This window comes from Centroberyx gerrardi, chromosome 5, assembly GCF_048128805.1.
Source record: "Centroberyx gerrardi isolate f3 chromosome 5, fCenGer3.hap1.cur.20231027, whole genome shotgun sequence".
In the NCBI taxonomy this organism is placed as follows: domain Eukaryota; kingdom Metazoa; phylum Chordata; class Actinopteri; order Beryciformes; family Berycidae; genus Centroberyx; species Centroberyx gerrardi.
In genome coordinates, this window is record NC_136001.1 from 7,532,501 (window position 1) to 7,548,298 (window position 15,798).

At 41.3% G+C, this 15,798-nt stretch overlaps 1 protein-coding gene across 1 annotated transcript in view; it reads left to right on the forward strand.

The window, feature by feature from the left end:
- rbpjl (recombination signal binding protein for immunoglobulin kappa J region-like) overlaps positions 1-15,461 on the forward strand; it is a 36,263-nt gene extending 20,802 nt beyond the window's left edge. Inside the window, exons 8-13 of the mRNA XM_071909970.2 lie at positions 1,582-1,719; positions 2,938-3,050; positions 7,177-7,317; positions 7,955-8,110; positions 9,223-9,326; positions 15,164-15,461. Of these exons, the coding sequence (XP_071766071.1) occupies positions 1,582-1,719; positions 2,938-3,050; positions 7,177-7,317; positions 7,955-8,110; positions 9,223-9,326; positions 15,164-15,461 (950 nt within the window). The remainder of the gene's footprint in view (positions 1-1,581; positions 1,720-2,937; positions 3,051-7,176; positions 7,318-7,954; positions 8,111-9,222; positions 9,327-15,163) is intronic.
- The last annotated feature ends 337 nt before the right edge of the window (positions 15,462-15,798 follow it).

The window sequence follows — 15,798 nt, forward strand, 5'->3', positions numbered from 1 at the left end:
AAGAGAGAAAGAGAGAGAGAGAGATTACATGCATATGTGAGGGTTATAATGTTAATGTTAAATTGTAGTGTCGTTGAGTGTTCTTGTGCATGTCAGTAAAATTAATAAACATGACATTGTTTTGTGTGTTATTACAAATTAATGTTTTTTGTGCATGTGAGGAAACATGGTGAACAGGTCAGGAAACTAACTTTATCTTCCAGTGGCTGATAGATGCCAAAACTTACCAGCTGTGTCACCATTTTACCAACCAAATAGGAACATTACAACAGAAAAGGATTGTAGCATCTGATTACGTAAAAACTTGTCAAAATGTAATAAAATGTCCCTCTAAATGGGTTGAATATGTTCTTAAAAGTGTTATTACATAATTAGTCAATGTTATTACATCATCAGTTAAAAATGTTACTTCCCTTATGAAGCAGCAATCACTGGTTAACACTAGAAAACATTAGGAAGGCCAATAGATGGCTATCTTGTAGTAATAATAATATTCATTCCCTTCAACTGATGGCTTTTTGGTCTTCTCTTAGAAAAGGTAAAGGTTTTACTGCTTTTTTAACTCATTTGAGTGACGATTTTATTAAGTTATTACATTATCCAGCAGCTATTATCAGTTGCTAGAAGGATCTTTGAATGTTTTCTGTTTTCCTGCCAGATAGAGGAGAGAAGAATAACTTGTCAGTCAAAGCCAAAATTTCTCAGCATGTGGTTGGTGGTGATTCCCCACCCTGATTGTATGTCAGTGTTTTCTGTGTGCTTTACGTGCGAGAGGAGCAAGACGAGTGAATGTTTTGTGAGTTTGAATTATGGCACATCATATATTTGCACTTAGTCCACACTGCCCATCTCCGCCCCACAGCCCCCAACTCTGCAGTGTGTGAAAGCAAAACAGACCTGCATGCCTCTCATCGCATTGGCCATTAGTTACTGTGTGTGTGTGCGTGTGTGTGTGTGTGTGTGCGTGTGTGTGTGCGTGTTTAAAGTGGGTGAAAGTAGAAAAGTGCGTCATTTGGACAGTGGCATTTAGATGTTTGTCACCAATGAGATAACTCTCTCTCTCTCTCTCTCTCTCTCCCTTTTTCTCTCCCTCTATCTATCGCTCTCTCTCTCTTTCTCTCTCCCTCCTCTCTTTCTCTCTCCCTCCCTCCCTCCCTCCCTCCCCCCCTCTCTCTCTCGCTCTCTCTCTCTTTCTCTTTCTCTCTCTCTAGATATTTGGGCTTATAAGACCTTAGGAAGCACCTGCTCTCTTCCTACTTGCTGTACCTACAGTCCCTCTGTCTGCAGAACAGCATCCACTCTCAATCAATTCTCTGTGTGTGTGTGTGTGTGTGTGTGTGTGTGTGTGTGTGTGTGTGTGTGTGCGCGCACATGTGCATGTCTCACGTGTTGCAAATTACGCATCAACCAGTAAAACAGGAATCCCTAGGCTAAGGGAGATTAGAAATTCTTAATACTTGTACTGTAGTTGTAATGTTGTATATGTATAGGATGTGTGCTGTATTTTCAGCCTCTAGAAAAGCTTTTTTAAAACTGTTTCTGTGTGTGTGTGTGTGTGTGTGTGTGTGTGTGTGTTTTCAGTGTGTATCTCATCAGGCTCCAGAGTAGCTTTGTTTAACCGTTTACGCTCGCAGACGGTCAGCACTCGCTACCTGTCAGTGGACGGAGGAGGCTTCATAGCCAGCGCTAGACAGTGGACAGCGTTCACCATTACCCTGGGTAAGTGTGTGTGTGTGTGTGTGTTCGGGGGGGGGGTATATGTGTGTGTGTGTGTGTGTGTATGTGCACTACTTGTTAAACATACAAAGAAATGTGACTCATATAAATGTTATATTGTAGTCGGTTCATGTCTGCTTTGACTAGTTTTTTTTCACCAAGTACTGAGGTTCAAAGCTGTTTATTTAATTAATTAATTATCAAGGTATCTGCAGGTTTCAGAAAGTCAATTTTAAGACATTTTAATGGTATCTGGAGATGGATTTAAGACCAATTTAACAACCAAAGCAAAAAAAAAAACCTAGAATTAGCAGAATATTTCCAATTGAATATAGCTAATGGACGTTCTAAAGCTATAAATATGCTGAATGAGTAAAAGGACACTTGGAAACCAAATGTTTTTGGACATGATGTCCAATTATGTTCATTCAAAATAAACCGGCATTACATGGTTTATGGTCTGTATTTAAGACATTTTACTGTAATACATTTTGAGGCTACCCTATTTTCAGACTACACTTATTTATCTTTTTTACATCTATCTATCTATCTATATATCTATCTATCTATCTATCTATATATCTATCTATCTATCTATCTATCTGTCTATCTTGATTTTGGAGGCTCTAAATTCCCGTATTATCAACATGGCAATTGAGAGGTTTTTTTTTCCACATATCTAAACATCCATATAATCAGAAGTGCAGGGTCAACATCTTGAGGCTCAGCAGGAGTTCAGTGTTTTGCTCAAAGACACTTCAGCAGGGACCGCTGGCTGTCACAGGCATCAAACATGAACCTTCCAGTCACAAGGCGGCTCCTCTCACCGCCGGCCCACCCGCCATAAATACTGTTACTGTCCTTCACCGCCGCTCCCTCACACACGTCTCAAAACCTGTGAAGTTATTTATTTAATGTGCTGGGACCTCCCACCATCAAAACCCAAACCTCAGTCCTTCAGCCTGCCATCCATCTGCACTCTCTCCTCCCCAGAATCCACACTCACACACACACACTTACAGATATACACACACACACTCTCTTTCTTTCTATCTGTCCTCTCTGTTCATTTGTGGCTAGAAAGGCACGGTAGTCATAAAATAAACTTTTTCTATAGTGAATGGAGTTTACTAATACTGTAATGAATTCATGGGCAGAGATCTAAACTACAGTCTCTGTGTGTGTGTGTGTGTGTGTGTGTGTGTGTGTGTGTGTGTCTAGTGGAAGACCAGCGTGCTGACCATGGGGACTTTGTGCTGAGTGAGGGCTTCATCTGCTACGGCTGTGTGGTCCAGCTAGTCTGTACCGACTCTGGAGTGGCTCTGCCACCCATGGTAATGCACATGCACACACACAGACACACACACACACACACACACACACACACACACACACTACAGCTACAAAGTTTTGAACAGGCAAATTATGTATTTTTCGTTTTCGTTTGGATGAGTGACATCGTTTGAATGAGTTGGCAAGCACTAATTAGGTAGCATTAATTGAAAATGTTTTTAAATTAAAGCCGGTGGCTCACTGAGTAGAGCGTGTACCATAAGGCTCAGTCCTCCCCGCAGCGACCCGGGTTCGAATCCGGAATCGAATTTGAGTCTGCTGCATGTCCTCCCCTCTCTCTCTCCCATACTTTCCTGTCTCTCTCTCACTGTCTCTGTCAAACAAAGCATAAAAAAAATGCTTAAAATGACTTCAGAGCTTACCATTGACCCCAACAATGGATGCAACCGTTCTCCAGCATCAGTTTTGAGATGTTTATTCCTTCTAGTCTTTCAACTAAAAGTTGTAGAGAACTGGGAAGCTTTGAATGGCTGGAATCAAGTTCTTATCCATTTTGCACTTGCCAGGCAGAACTACTGTTCACGAAATGAAATCACATTGGTAAAAAAAAAAAGAAGGAAGCTCAGAAATCTGATTGGCTGTTGACGGCTGATGACAAGAAAAATTTCAGCTATGGCCGATAAACTTGTTGAGCATCCACACATTGGCTGAGTTTGCTCAGCTCTGTAGGAAATGAATGGACTTCTGGTGATCATCTTCTTGTTGATCGTATTGCTCGCAGTATGAATGCACAGCCGGAGGGGTCACACACACACATACACACACACACACACACACACACACACACACATATGATATTGGGCCTTCAGTGGGTTGTACAACACTTTGTAGTCAGGAGAATTGAGACAATCAAACGTTAATGTGTAACGTTGCTGGAAAAAACACATTGCCAAACATTGTTTTTTCAGGAATTTAGAAAAGCATGCTTATTTTCTGAGAATATGTGTTTAAACCCCCATGACACCAAGCATCCACCCTGTGCTGCTCTGTAGCTGACCCTGACCTTTGACCTTCCTGTGGAGGGGAGTGAAAAGAGAATTTCCGCAGAGGGCTCAATAAAGTATCAGATTAATCAGCGGTGGGATTTGTACCCTTTTGAAGAGAAATCCTCCGTTATTGTTTTGCCCAGCAGGAAATCTCTGCCTTAGTCTACCTTGTCTGTGCAGCGCAACATTAATGCAGAGTAGGTTCCTCTGTCCCCTCAGAAAATAATGAAAGTAGCGGCGGCATTGGAGCGCCGTACCAAAAACAAGCCCCACCGACCTTCTCATGGGGGGGTATAACCACCAGAAGAGACTGAAAAAGGAACCCACACTCTGGATTGTAGGCTGTCTTGCTTGATTATGCCATTTCTCAACCGCAAAGTCTTTACCAGTCGAGGTATAATCACTGCTGCGATCCTCCCTCTTACAGATGTGTGTCTGTGCAGGTGTTACATAACCTGCTAATCCTCAAAACTCTTGTTATTGTTTCGCCTGTCCTCCAACGTAAGACGAAAATTATACCTAGGCAAGCCTCTTAGCAGAACGCCTCACAATTCGCTGAGCAGGCCCTTTCCCCGTACCTCCTAAATTGCTGTCATAACAACCTCCGCTGTCGGTTTGGTGGTAGATGGGTAAGGTATATCCACACGCTACACCTCTATATGTTGTTTCAGTTGAGGCCTATTGCCGTGGGGTTTGTTTGAAGAGAGAGGAAGGTCGTACATTTTTCCTGCTGAGTCGGTAGCGTGACCCGCACCGTGGTTCCGTTGTTTGGTTGTGGTCAGGGTTTAAGGACTGAAGAGGTGAGGAGGTAGGTACAGCGTATGGACCACCAAGTTACTGGAGCGGCAGCTGTATAGAGATTTAAATATGAGAACAATGTAAATATTCTGTTTTGCGGCCCAGTCAAGGGTGATCAGAACGATATGGCTGCTGTGTTTGGGTGGGGTCGTAGTTAGGGTTGGGGCTCAGGGATTGGAGGAACTGAACTGTACAACCTCCAGTAATGTACAGTAGGTACATACCATACAGACCACCTGGTTGTTCAGTGGTTGCACAGTATACCTTTATAATTCTTATCATTCAGTGGTGACTAAAGATTTGCAGACATTTGCTGACTACCAGCAACCCTCTGGTCACTAGCTCACACCTCTAACCATCAGCTTACCATCATATCTGAATTCTTGATAAGAGCCTCTGCTAAATGCCTAAACTTTAACACAAATGTAAATCGCCTTGCTGTATAGATACCTGTATCGGCTCAGAAGCCAGACTTTCAAGCCAGCGGGATCAGCCATGCCCGGATTATCGCACCATGGACCCCAGAACAAGCACATGCTCTTGAAATTAACAAGATAATGCAAATTTAGCTAGACACAGACCCGGGACTTTTGATGATCCATGACGTTAGGATATGTTACCTCCATGCATTGGGTCCGCTCTCCCATCAGTCTGTTGTTGAGATTGATGGTGAATTTAGAAATTAATGTGTGAGGTGTCATGGGATAGGTGTAAGCATCAATATAGGCACAATGTCAGGGTAATGTAGGTGTAGTGTAGATGAGTCTAGGTCTGATGAGTGTAGAGGGGCAATGGTTCTCGGATGACAGAATCTACTGTTTGTTTGTTAATGTTTGTTGCATAATGCAACAGCTGCTCTTCCTGGGGTCCACACAAAACATAAAAACAAGACATAAAACTTTACTCTACTGAACTCTATTGGTATGTGGACTCGGTTAAGGACAGGTGTAAAATCCAGGCTGTAGATCAGTTCAGGGATCCTCATCTAGGCTGAGAGTATGGAGAGACTTTGATATTGTTTTGGATTTGTATTTATTCTACCCTGAAACATAATTTTTGGTAAATTTTGTCATTGACTGCACAAGTAGTTCAAGTCTCCTGTTTAACAAAACAATTTGTTGGAGTTCTTTGACTGAGTTCAGTCAACAAATTCCAATGGACATTTCTTTTAAACAATCCCAATACCAAAACACCTTTTTGTCAAAACAATCTCCAAATGGAATCTTTCCTTGGTCTGAAGTGCCCCGTAATTTTGTTTTCTTCCAAATAATCATCTCCTCTGTTAAATCTGTCTATCCCCAATTTGTCATCAGTGGGCCTCTGCTCTCTTCAAACAGCCTCTTTATTACATCCATGTACTGTTGGCTAACTTTGTTAGCTTAGGTAGTTGTGGTATCTCAGACAGCTGTGGCAGATTTAAACACTCACATTTAACTCCCTCCCTTCCTAATGCACACAAGGTAAGCTAGCTTTGTTGTCTTTAGGATGCTTTGTTAGCTTAGCCAGCTAACTATCTCCTGAGCTAACTCTTGATCTTAAACAAACTCTCTCCCTATTGCACATCATGTTATGTGCAATTGCTTTGTTAACACACACGTTCATATAAGATAACACTCAATTACACTCACGCAGGCTTCTGTGAGTTATCTTTGTTAGTTTTTCTAGCTTTCTCAATGCCCTCAGGAAGCCTGGAGGAGATGTTATGTCTGATACTGAGGCCACACTAAAGAATGTGACTGATTCTGTCAATCAAAGCCCACCTCTCATCAAACCCTCATCAGAGAGAATATAGTGGCATGATCGGAATCTACTCAATGTAAAATAAGTTTCTCATTCATTATGTTGTGTCTGTTTTTTACCTTTTTATGTGCCATGGAGGAAAAGATCCTCCCATTTGCTCTGGAATGTGTTTTGTCTCGTTGCAGGAAAATCTATTTTAAAGCCAGCTGTTGAGGGAATTAAAACGCAGATTAGTGACAATACATTTTTCAAATGATAACATAAAAAAAGATTTTGAATGAGTTTCAGTGTGGTTTAGGATATTGAAATGAATATCTCACTGTTCAGGGCAACCCTTTACATCATTTTACCTTATTTTTCCATTTTAGGCATTCAGTAGATGTTGTTATACAGAAAGGCTTACTGTAAGTGCAACAGTAAAATATATTCACCAAAACGACATGCAGCCTACCTTGACCTTGCTCAGTCACCAAACAAGTTACATCAACAAAAAGTTATCAGGAAATGTATCAAGTGAAATATTGTTTCCAGTCTATACATTCACATACATTCAGTTTTCGTTTTGTTTTGTTTGTCCCTCCAGGTGATCCGTAAGGTCAACAAGCAGCATGCCATCCTGGACGTGGATGAGCCGGTTTCTCAGCTCCACAAGTGTGCCTTCCAATTCAGGGACGACCCACACACCTACCTCTGTCTGTCCAATGACACCATCACACAGCACCAGGTGAGACTGCGGCAGAAAGTTACAACTACTCCAATCTCTGTACTTGAGCTTAATTTTAGAATAATGCTAAAATTATTATCTGATACCCTTTACAACACCCTCTCATCTTGCACCTTTTGGTGTTTCACTACAATGTGTTGTCTATTCAGTTTTGTAGCCATTGTGTTGTCTGTGCAGGTTCATTTCAGTAATCCAGGTAGTAAGATCCAAAAAATATAAACAAAATCCACTAGAGTTAAAATTGAAGAGTTGAAGACATCTCGTCACTCATCACTCAAGAACTGATGAGGCCTCTGAGCTCATAACAAGATGAGATTAGAACCTCATAACAAGATTTCTCTCTCTTTTTTGTCTTTTTTACATTTTTTTCTGAATATGTGTGTGGCTATGGAGGGTTTACCGGTGACTGGTTTCTATGGGAACGCGTCATAATGATGGGTGATTCGTTACCCTAGCAACTGTCATGTGCCATTAGACCTGGGTTGAAAATAGTTTTTATGAAGCCCTAAAGTAAGCTTAATGTGCTTAATACTTAACCATGTAGTGCAGATTAGTGTATTTAATGTCTTTAATGTTTCCATGCGCCATGTACCGTAACCTTCATACCTCTCCTCCATCCCTTCCCCTGTCTCTCCAGGCCCCATCCAGTGTCAGAGACCAGAGCAGAGTGGTGTTGAACGATGGAGCCTGTTGGACCATCATCGGGGTAGAAGCGGTGGAATTCACCTTTAATCAGGGCCTGGCCTGCATTCAGACACCAGTTAGTCCAGTACCTGTTATCACTGGGCTGGAGGTGAGTTAGACAGGCAGGCATACCTGTACACACACACACACACACACACACACACACACACACACACACACACACGCTTGTTGTCATGTGAAAACCTTGTACCTCCAATTTTGGTGATTTTAGGTGGTTTTCATTTCAGTTGAAGGATTACATGCTCCTCTTTAGGATGAGAAAAATTTTCAAAACTCTTGGGCATATGAAACCTTTTCAGAACCCATTGGATAAATTTAAAAATGCATGGTGGGCTAGCTAAGATTAAGACTGTTTTTTTGGGGGGGAGTTTTGGAGATTAACCATAGGAGGTTTTCACCCAACAGTGTTTGCATGATATGCACACATACAGTATATACACACATAATGTGATAAACCAATGTATAAGAATGTACACTCTTGTTTTCCTTCTATCAATGCACCATCTCTAACACACAGGGTCAATCTGGTTCTTGTGCATTCTTGTGCCCTCCATGACCTAAAGTCTGAAGTACGATTCCAAAACAAAAGAACAGCAAGACAGATAAAGATCCCAGAAGTTTATTTGCCAATCGAGGATGCATCGGATGGTGACTTGGCCAACGAGAACGAATGCGAAGCCCCAAGATTCATTGCGAGAACGACGCATCATGTCCAAACAGACTATAGTCTATAGTGGAGGTTCTTTTCTTAACCTTTTGGCTAGTGACCCCTTAAAACGAAGTAATGCCATTCTTGCATTTCATAATCACCCTGGGTCTACAGAGGACCAAAGGACCTCAAAAAAGATGCAGCATTTCATGGGTTTCTGTGGGACACATGACTTGCAAAGCTAACATTTGTGAACAGTAGATGGATGTAGCAGAAAAAGTTTGTTTTCAGAGAGAGGGAGATTCTGATGTGTCAAATGGACAATAACTTTCAGGAACGTACGCTACAGCGTCCCTGGTGTTCTCCATCCTTTTACACCATGTGTCTTTGGTTTTGACAGACAGGCGTGGAATCTCATTCAGGGACCTCATCTTGGAAAAAGTGGTCCTTGGGTGTAGGCAAAGTAAACTAGGCTAGTATATACTGTAATACAAAGAACGGATTGTTTTAGAGAAAATACTAACATTTAAAATAAAATATGATCTTTGCAGGTGAACGGCGGTGGACACGTTGCTATGCTGGAGATCCATGGAGAGAACTTCAGCCCTCATCTCAAAGTCTGGTTTGGAAACAGCGAGGCAGAGACCATGTTCAAGTGAGTTGAGAGGAGATAAAAAGACAGAATATGAGATGAGAGGAGGAGGTTTAATAAGATGAGAAGAGAAGACTGGAAAAGAAACGACAGGAGATGGGAGATGAGGTGAGAGAAGATGGTAGAAGATAGAAAAAGAGGAGGGGAGGAGGGGAGAGGAAGGGTGAGGACTGATGAGGAGAGGAGAATAAAAAAGGAGATGAGGGGAAGAGAGGAGATAATAATGCACATAAACAGAACTTTATTGTGTTTTTCAGAGCTCTAAGGAGTTAATAGATGGCTTGCAGGTGACGTAACACACACTTTGGCACCATATTGAAGGTCCTCAATTCTTGGGTAACATTGGCTGAGAACAGTTGTTTGCATTTGTAAATGTACAACTTGGCCGTCTCTTAAGAACTGAAAAGTTGTGGTTAATTTCTGTGCTGTTTTTGATTGGGAACTGATCATTTCACCGCTTTGTGTTGAGATAATGTCAGCTTGTTAGCTAGTTAACTTATCTAATAGAAGCTATAGCATTATTGGCTAGTACAGTATAGTTACATATTAACATTAACATTAGTTGCTTTGCTAAATTAGTCTGCTGGCAAGTTAGCTAGCTAACAGTTTGTTCAGGTTAACTGAGCTGACTCTTCTCAAGCTACAACTGGAGTGTTTTGGAATAGAGACTAGGGCTAAAGACAAGACAGTTTACTGTGTCACAGTAACCAACATTTGGAAACAAATCCACCTTATCACACTGTTCACATTTACTTATAACAGTAGTGAATTGACATAAATCCACACCACAACTATATTTTTCCTGTATCTCTCTGCCTAGCCTGTTTCTTACATATTTAGACATTATTTGTGCACAGCCAATTCTCCAATCGATCTCCATGATGGTGCCAAACATGGTTGATAGATTTGTGCTGGGGCGTAATTTCCCCCCTCTTTTCAAAATCCCGTTTGTGTCCCCCCACTTTTTTAACCGCAAAAATTGTGCTTAATACGCTACTGTTTGGCCAGCCGTCAGATTCTGGCTGAGAATGTGAATTGAGCTGCTGATCTTAAGGCCCTGATATACTCCAAAAAACTGCCATGGACGAGTAGCGGACACGGACAGCCTGCCTACGTGGTTCTATAGTACATTTTGGCGTCCCAGTGTTGCCAACTTGGCGACTTTGTCAATAGACTTAGCGACTTTTCAGACCCCCCTGGCGACTTTATTTCTCAAAAGCGACTAGCGACAAATCTGGCGACTTTTTCTGACCATGGGAAGCAATGTTAATGTGTTGAATCCCAAAGCATTTGGCAATAAATTGGTTCGGCTGATGCCGGTTTTCTCTACTTGCTTGTCTAATCCAGAGAGGTCTGATGATCACAGCGCTTCCCACACACAGCGTAGCCCCCCTCCCTCCGCTGAGAGCAGGGACTGTAGGATAGGGTCCGTAATTGCTACCGGCGTACGCCGAAACTGGCCCAGGTGGGCGGAGTCAGCACTTACATTAAAACGGGCTACGCTGCAGCGTGCATAACAAGTGCAGCATTATATATTGACATGCAAATTATCGTATGACATCATCTGGCGACTTCTAGCGACTTTCTGAGCAGCCAATAGCTACTTTCCTTGGAAAAGAGTTGGCAACACTGCTGTGGACGCGGATGTGTTCCATAAATGACATAAATGACACATTATCTATCGATAGTGCCACAATAATGTACCATAGATCTGTCAGTCCTATTCTTCAAAATATATATATATATCCATAATTGAATAACTCAACATGTGAAGTTCAGTAAAGTTGTGGGTTGAACAATACAGAAAGTAAGACAGTTTTTTTATGCATATTTAGTACTATTCTGGCAGAATTTAGCATGATGACCAACTTAATTATTTCCCAGATTTTGTATTGGTTACCGTAGTCCCTAAATGTATGTAGAAATGCAGGAAATGGGATTCAAATCACACATTTTTTTCTGGGGGAGTACCCCCAGACTCCCCGTTTTATTGTGTCCCCCCCACTTCTCAAACCAAAGTTAGGCCCTTGGATTTGTGACACAACTGTAAAGTCTCTATAAACAACAAATAGATATTAAGCTCATCAAGAAGTCATAACTGATCTTTCTCACTGTTTTTCCCAACACCCAAGCAATCATTTGTCCATTAACTTGGCTGCTTCATAAAAAAAAATGACCCAGAGACCAAAAAGGAGGGCAGAAACATAAACACAGCACTACTAACAAACCTTCATTATGACCTGTAGACACTCATACCAACAGGTCTCTATGTCATTATGCCTTATAGGCCTGTTAGTCTGATGTGTGACCACTCAGCGCCTCGCCTGGTTGACTTTTATAGGTTGTGGAGAGTCGGGGGGCCTGTCGGAAAAATACTTTACTTTGTGTATTTTGTGTAAGACAATTAAACTGCAGTTCACATCTTGTTCCACATCTGACAGAAGGAAAACCCTTATTAGAGCCTGAAAAATACAAAGACATTCTCTTTATTTATTGTTCTTTTGATGAACAAAAAAGTTTTGAAAACGTTTTTTATAGTTTCCACCAAGTTTTATAGCCATCCCCTCAGGTTAGCTACTGTTGGCTTCTCACGACGATTGCACAATTAGAGACCGTATTCAGGACTGTGGGAGAAATATGCCTTTGCTATCTTATTAAGTAAAACTGAATAAATAACTAAGACTAATAATAATAATCAAGTTATACATTTTATTCTAGAATAATTTTATTTTGGTTATGGCATCTAAATCCTCGATGGCGTCTCGTTCTCTGGGGGTTGTTGAAAGGCTTTCTGGGAAATGTAGGAAATCACTAAGTAAAAGTAGACGATGCAGGTTGAGGGAAAGTGGGTACAAATAAGTTATTGAAATATGATACACTTAAAAAGTACCTTATGGTCTCCAAGACATTTTACAGTTGCAGAGGGATTATAGGACATGGGACCCCCTTCACTGCTAAGTCTTTATTACCTTATGCACCATATTGCTGCGGTCACATGAAAACCTCATAACTCCTTTGGTGTTTCACTTTCTCTTTTTACTAGCATATAAAGTTTGCATGTTTCTGTATCCACAGATTACACTGCACGACCCTAGAGCTCATGATTTCCATTCAAAGCCCACTTTAGATAAAACAATTACATGGGTGCTAATGACAAAATTGGCATTGCTTTTTTATGTTTTTGAAAAGCTGACGTTTTGTTTTTTTTATTCAATAGCGGCAATATGTGAGGTAGAAAATTGATGCAGACAAACTTAATGGTTTTCAAGGGTTTTATAATCACACCCTCAGGTGGTTACAGTTGGTCTTTCGGGAGGATTATGGGATCTGAAACCCATACACTCAAAGAGAAAATACACCCTAAAACACAATTTATGCTATGTCCATAATCTTGAGCAGGCATTTCATGATTTGTGAGGCAGAGCAAGTCTTTCCCGAGGTACAAACAACAGAACCCAGACTATCTTGATAGAGTCATCCAAACAAATGCTGCAGCTGCTCCATTGAATGAATGGAAAACAGACAGTGGAGTTTATTGTGCTCAAATAAACTTACAGTTTCAAACAGAGGCAAAGGAAAACAACAGTAACTACTTTATGTGTAAAGGTCAAAGATGATGACTAGGGCTTAGATTTAATATCAACAAAAAGTCTACCCATGAATACTATTGAATAATGCTGTATATACTCCACTTCTGTGCCGACACTACTGCTCACACAGTTAGAGTACGACAGTTGAGTGGTTCTATCAGTTTCAAACCAGAAAAATATTTCCATACATCCACTAATTCAATCAGGGTTCATTCAACGTGTCAACAAAGTTGGTGTCCTACAACAGAGCAACTAAAAAAGTCTTAACTTACACTTACTTACTCCCACAAATCTAGACTAATAGCTCTAGATTCTACTTCTAGTTATATAATAGTTAATAACGTGTGAATTCTGTTTTTAGGTGGATTTTTGCTTTAATAATCAGTCCTAGAGGCCTATTTCTCTTTATGACTGTTTCGTGCCATTCGCTCTCATGCCACTTTACCATAGAGGCACCAGGTGTGGAGCTGAACGGCACAAAGGGCAAATTAAAGTTTTAGTCTTGTTTAAGTGAGACTGTTCAGGCTTGGTAGGTTGGTTAGTCGTAAAAGTTGGCCTAAATATGATTTTTTTAATGGTTTTTCCACTGGAAAATGTTGCGTAACTAAGCGTGTTTAACCCAAATGATCTTCCGTTTGACCCACATTTGAAAGTAGTTATTTTGCCATTTGTTGAGGTATTTCAATAAAAACACAACAGGCTTTTAGCTCCGTCTGACTAGCATTGTCTTGCTGATGACTGTGGGATGTTTCAGAAAAAGGCCTATAATTTTCAGTTGGGATGTCTTGTCCAGTAGATTAGGTTTAATATATATATCTCCCTTGCATGAATACAATTTTTTTAAAAGTCATAAAAAATGTACATGCTCAAATGAACATACAGAACAAAAAGCACCTAAGCATCTTCATTCCATTTTAACCCAAAGAGCTGAAATTCTGTTTTGGACAAAAATGCTCTCTTCATTGGATCAGAACAAGAAATTTTAAAGATTTTGGGGAAAAGCAGATGGGCAATTCTGCTAACAAGTTTGACTAAATGTTTTTTTTTTTCCACTTTTGCCAACCCGTCCTATTTGCCCATCTTCATTGTGTCAAAAGCGTGTCTATGCATCATGGCTTTCATGCTGAGATGATTTTGAGAAACCAAACCAAGCCCAAGACTGGACTCAAGGTATAAAATAAGGTTTATATTACAGTAAATTCAAACATCACTGGGAGTACCTCAGCTTGGCTTACAGGGAACAATCCTCTCTTTAACACTTGTGGAGGAGTCTATAACGTTCATAAGGGCGTTTGCCGAATCTTTACATTCAGGTATCCCCTCACCACAGCTCACATGACGCATCCCGAAGCAAAACACCTCGTCTGACGTCAGAATCCACCTCAGATCCCACACCCAAAGTGCTGAGGCATCACAAGTCAGGGTCTCTGGCTGAGAGCGGCTCGCCACCAGCCTCTGCAAATATCCCTCCCATCAGCGGCAGCTAGGTAGCGCAGAGGGAAGCTGTGTTTGTACAACACCATCGGCCACAATACGCTCTTTGTATGAGAAGCTGCAGTCAATTAGTGGCATGGAACGTGATCCTCCGCTGCCGTGCGCGCTGAGGAGGAAGCCAGAGGCGTAGTACGGGTTTGAATGGAATACCTTAAAACAACACCACACACTATAAACGGGCATTCAGAATGGAAGACTTCTGCCAGTGTTTCTGAAAACAACTGCAGAATTACACGTCAATATATTTTGTCATTATATAATAAATCATCATATATCATCATCATACAATCAGTTTTCATTATTTATTCATTAGTGACTTTCATTGTTGACATTAGATTTAGGTCAGGTATTTAACACTGACTGATCCTTTCATGCCTACTTCAGTAGAAAAACAGGATGAAATCATATTTCTGCAGTAGTTTTTTTTTGCTTTTTCTGAGGAAAAGATTGGCTCTATTACAATGGAATTAAAATGGTATTATATTATGAACAAAAAAATGTACCATTTTGCTTGCTCCCAGGACTTTCAAGTCCTTGAGTTAATAATTTTTTACTTACATGCCGTCAATCATATACTCATAATACCAGCCAGGGGGTGATTTGAAGGGGAATAAAGGGGGATTGCATCTCTATTGTTAGCACAATTAATTAGATAACTTGTTATTCAACCATAATTTAAGTCCCGGTAGACCAGGCCGAGTCAGCAGCAAGAAATTTAGTTGTCACCTCTGTTCATCCCCTCCTCTCTCCTCCCAGGTCTCCCAAGTCTCTGCTCTGCGTGGTTCCTGACGTCTCTGTTTTCAGCGACGGCTGGCGCTGTCTGCGGCGCATCATCACAGTCCCGCTGTCTCTCATCCGATTGGACGGCCTGATTTATCGCACGTCCTTCAGTTTCACCTACACCCCCGAGCTCCAGCCGCCTCCGCCTGGCCGAGTGGCAGGAGGAGGAGGAAGGAGGGAAGGAGGGATGGAGGGAGGCCAGGAGGATGACCTCCTAGACTCCATCCATCAGGAGTTCACCAGAGCCAATTTCCATCTGTTCATGCAGAGCTAGCCAGCCTGCTGAGAGAGTGACGGAGCCCCAGATGAATCTATGGAGCAAAGTCCATACATTGTCAGATCAAGACCACAGCAGAGACCTGAACATTTCTCATCCCATGTCAGTCTATGCGTTGCAAATTATGGCCCAACCTTACAATACACAGACTTTGCTATGGAGCAGGATATTCCCTCTGTGTCCTCTCTGTCTTTGTTCATAAATGTTATTCATTGGGCCAGAATATTTCATCTGCATGCAAGAGTGCAACTACCATATTACCACAAGGGAGATCCAGCAAGAAGGCGAACTACTGGCAAGGCAACATAAAGAACTACCAAGTTAATGCCTGCCA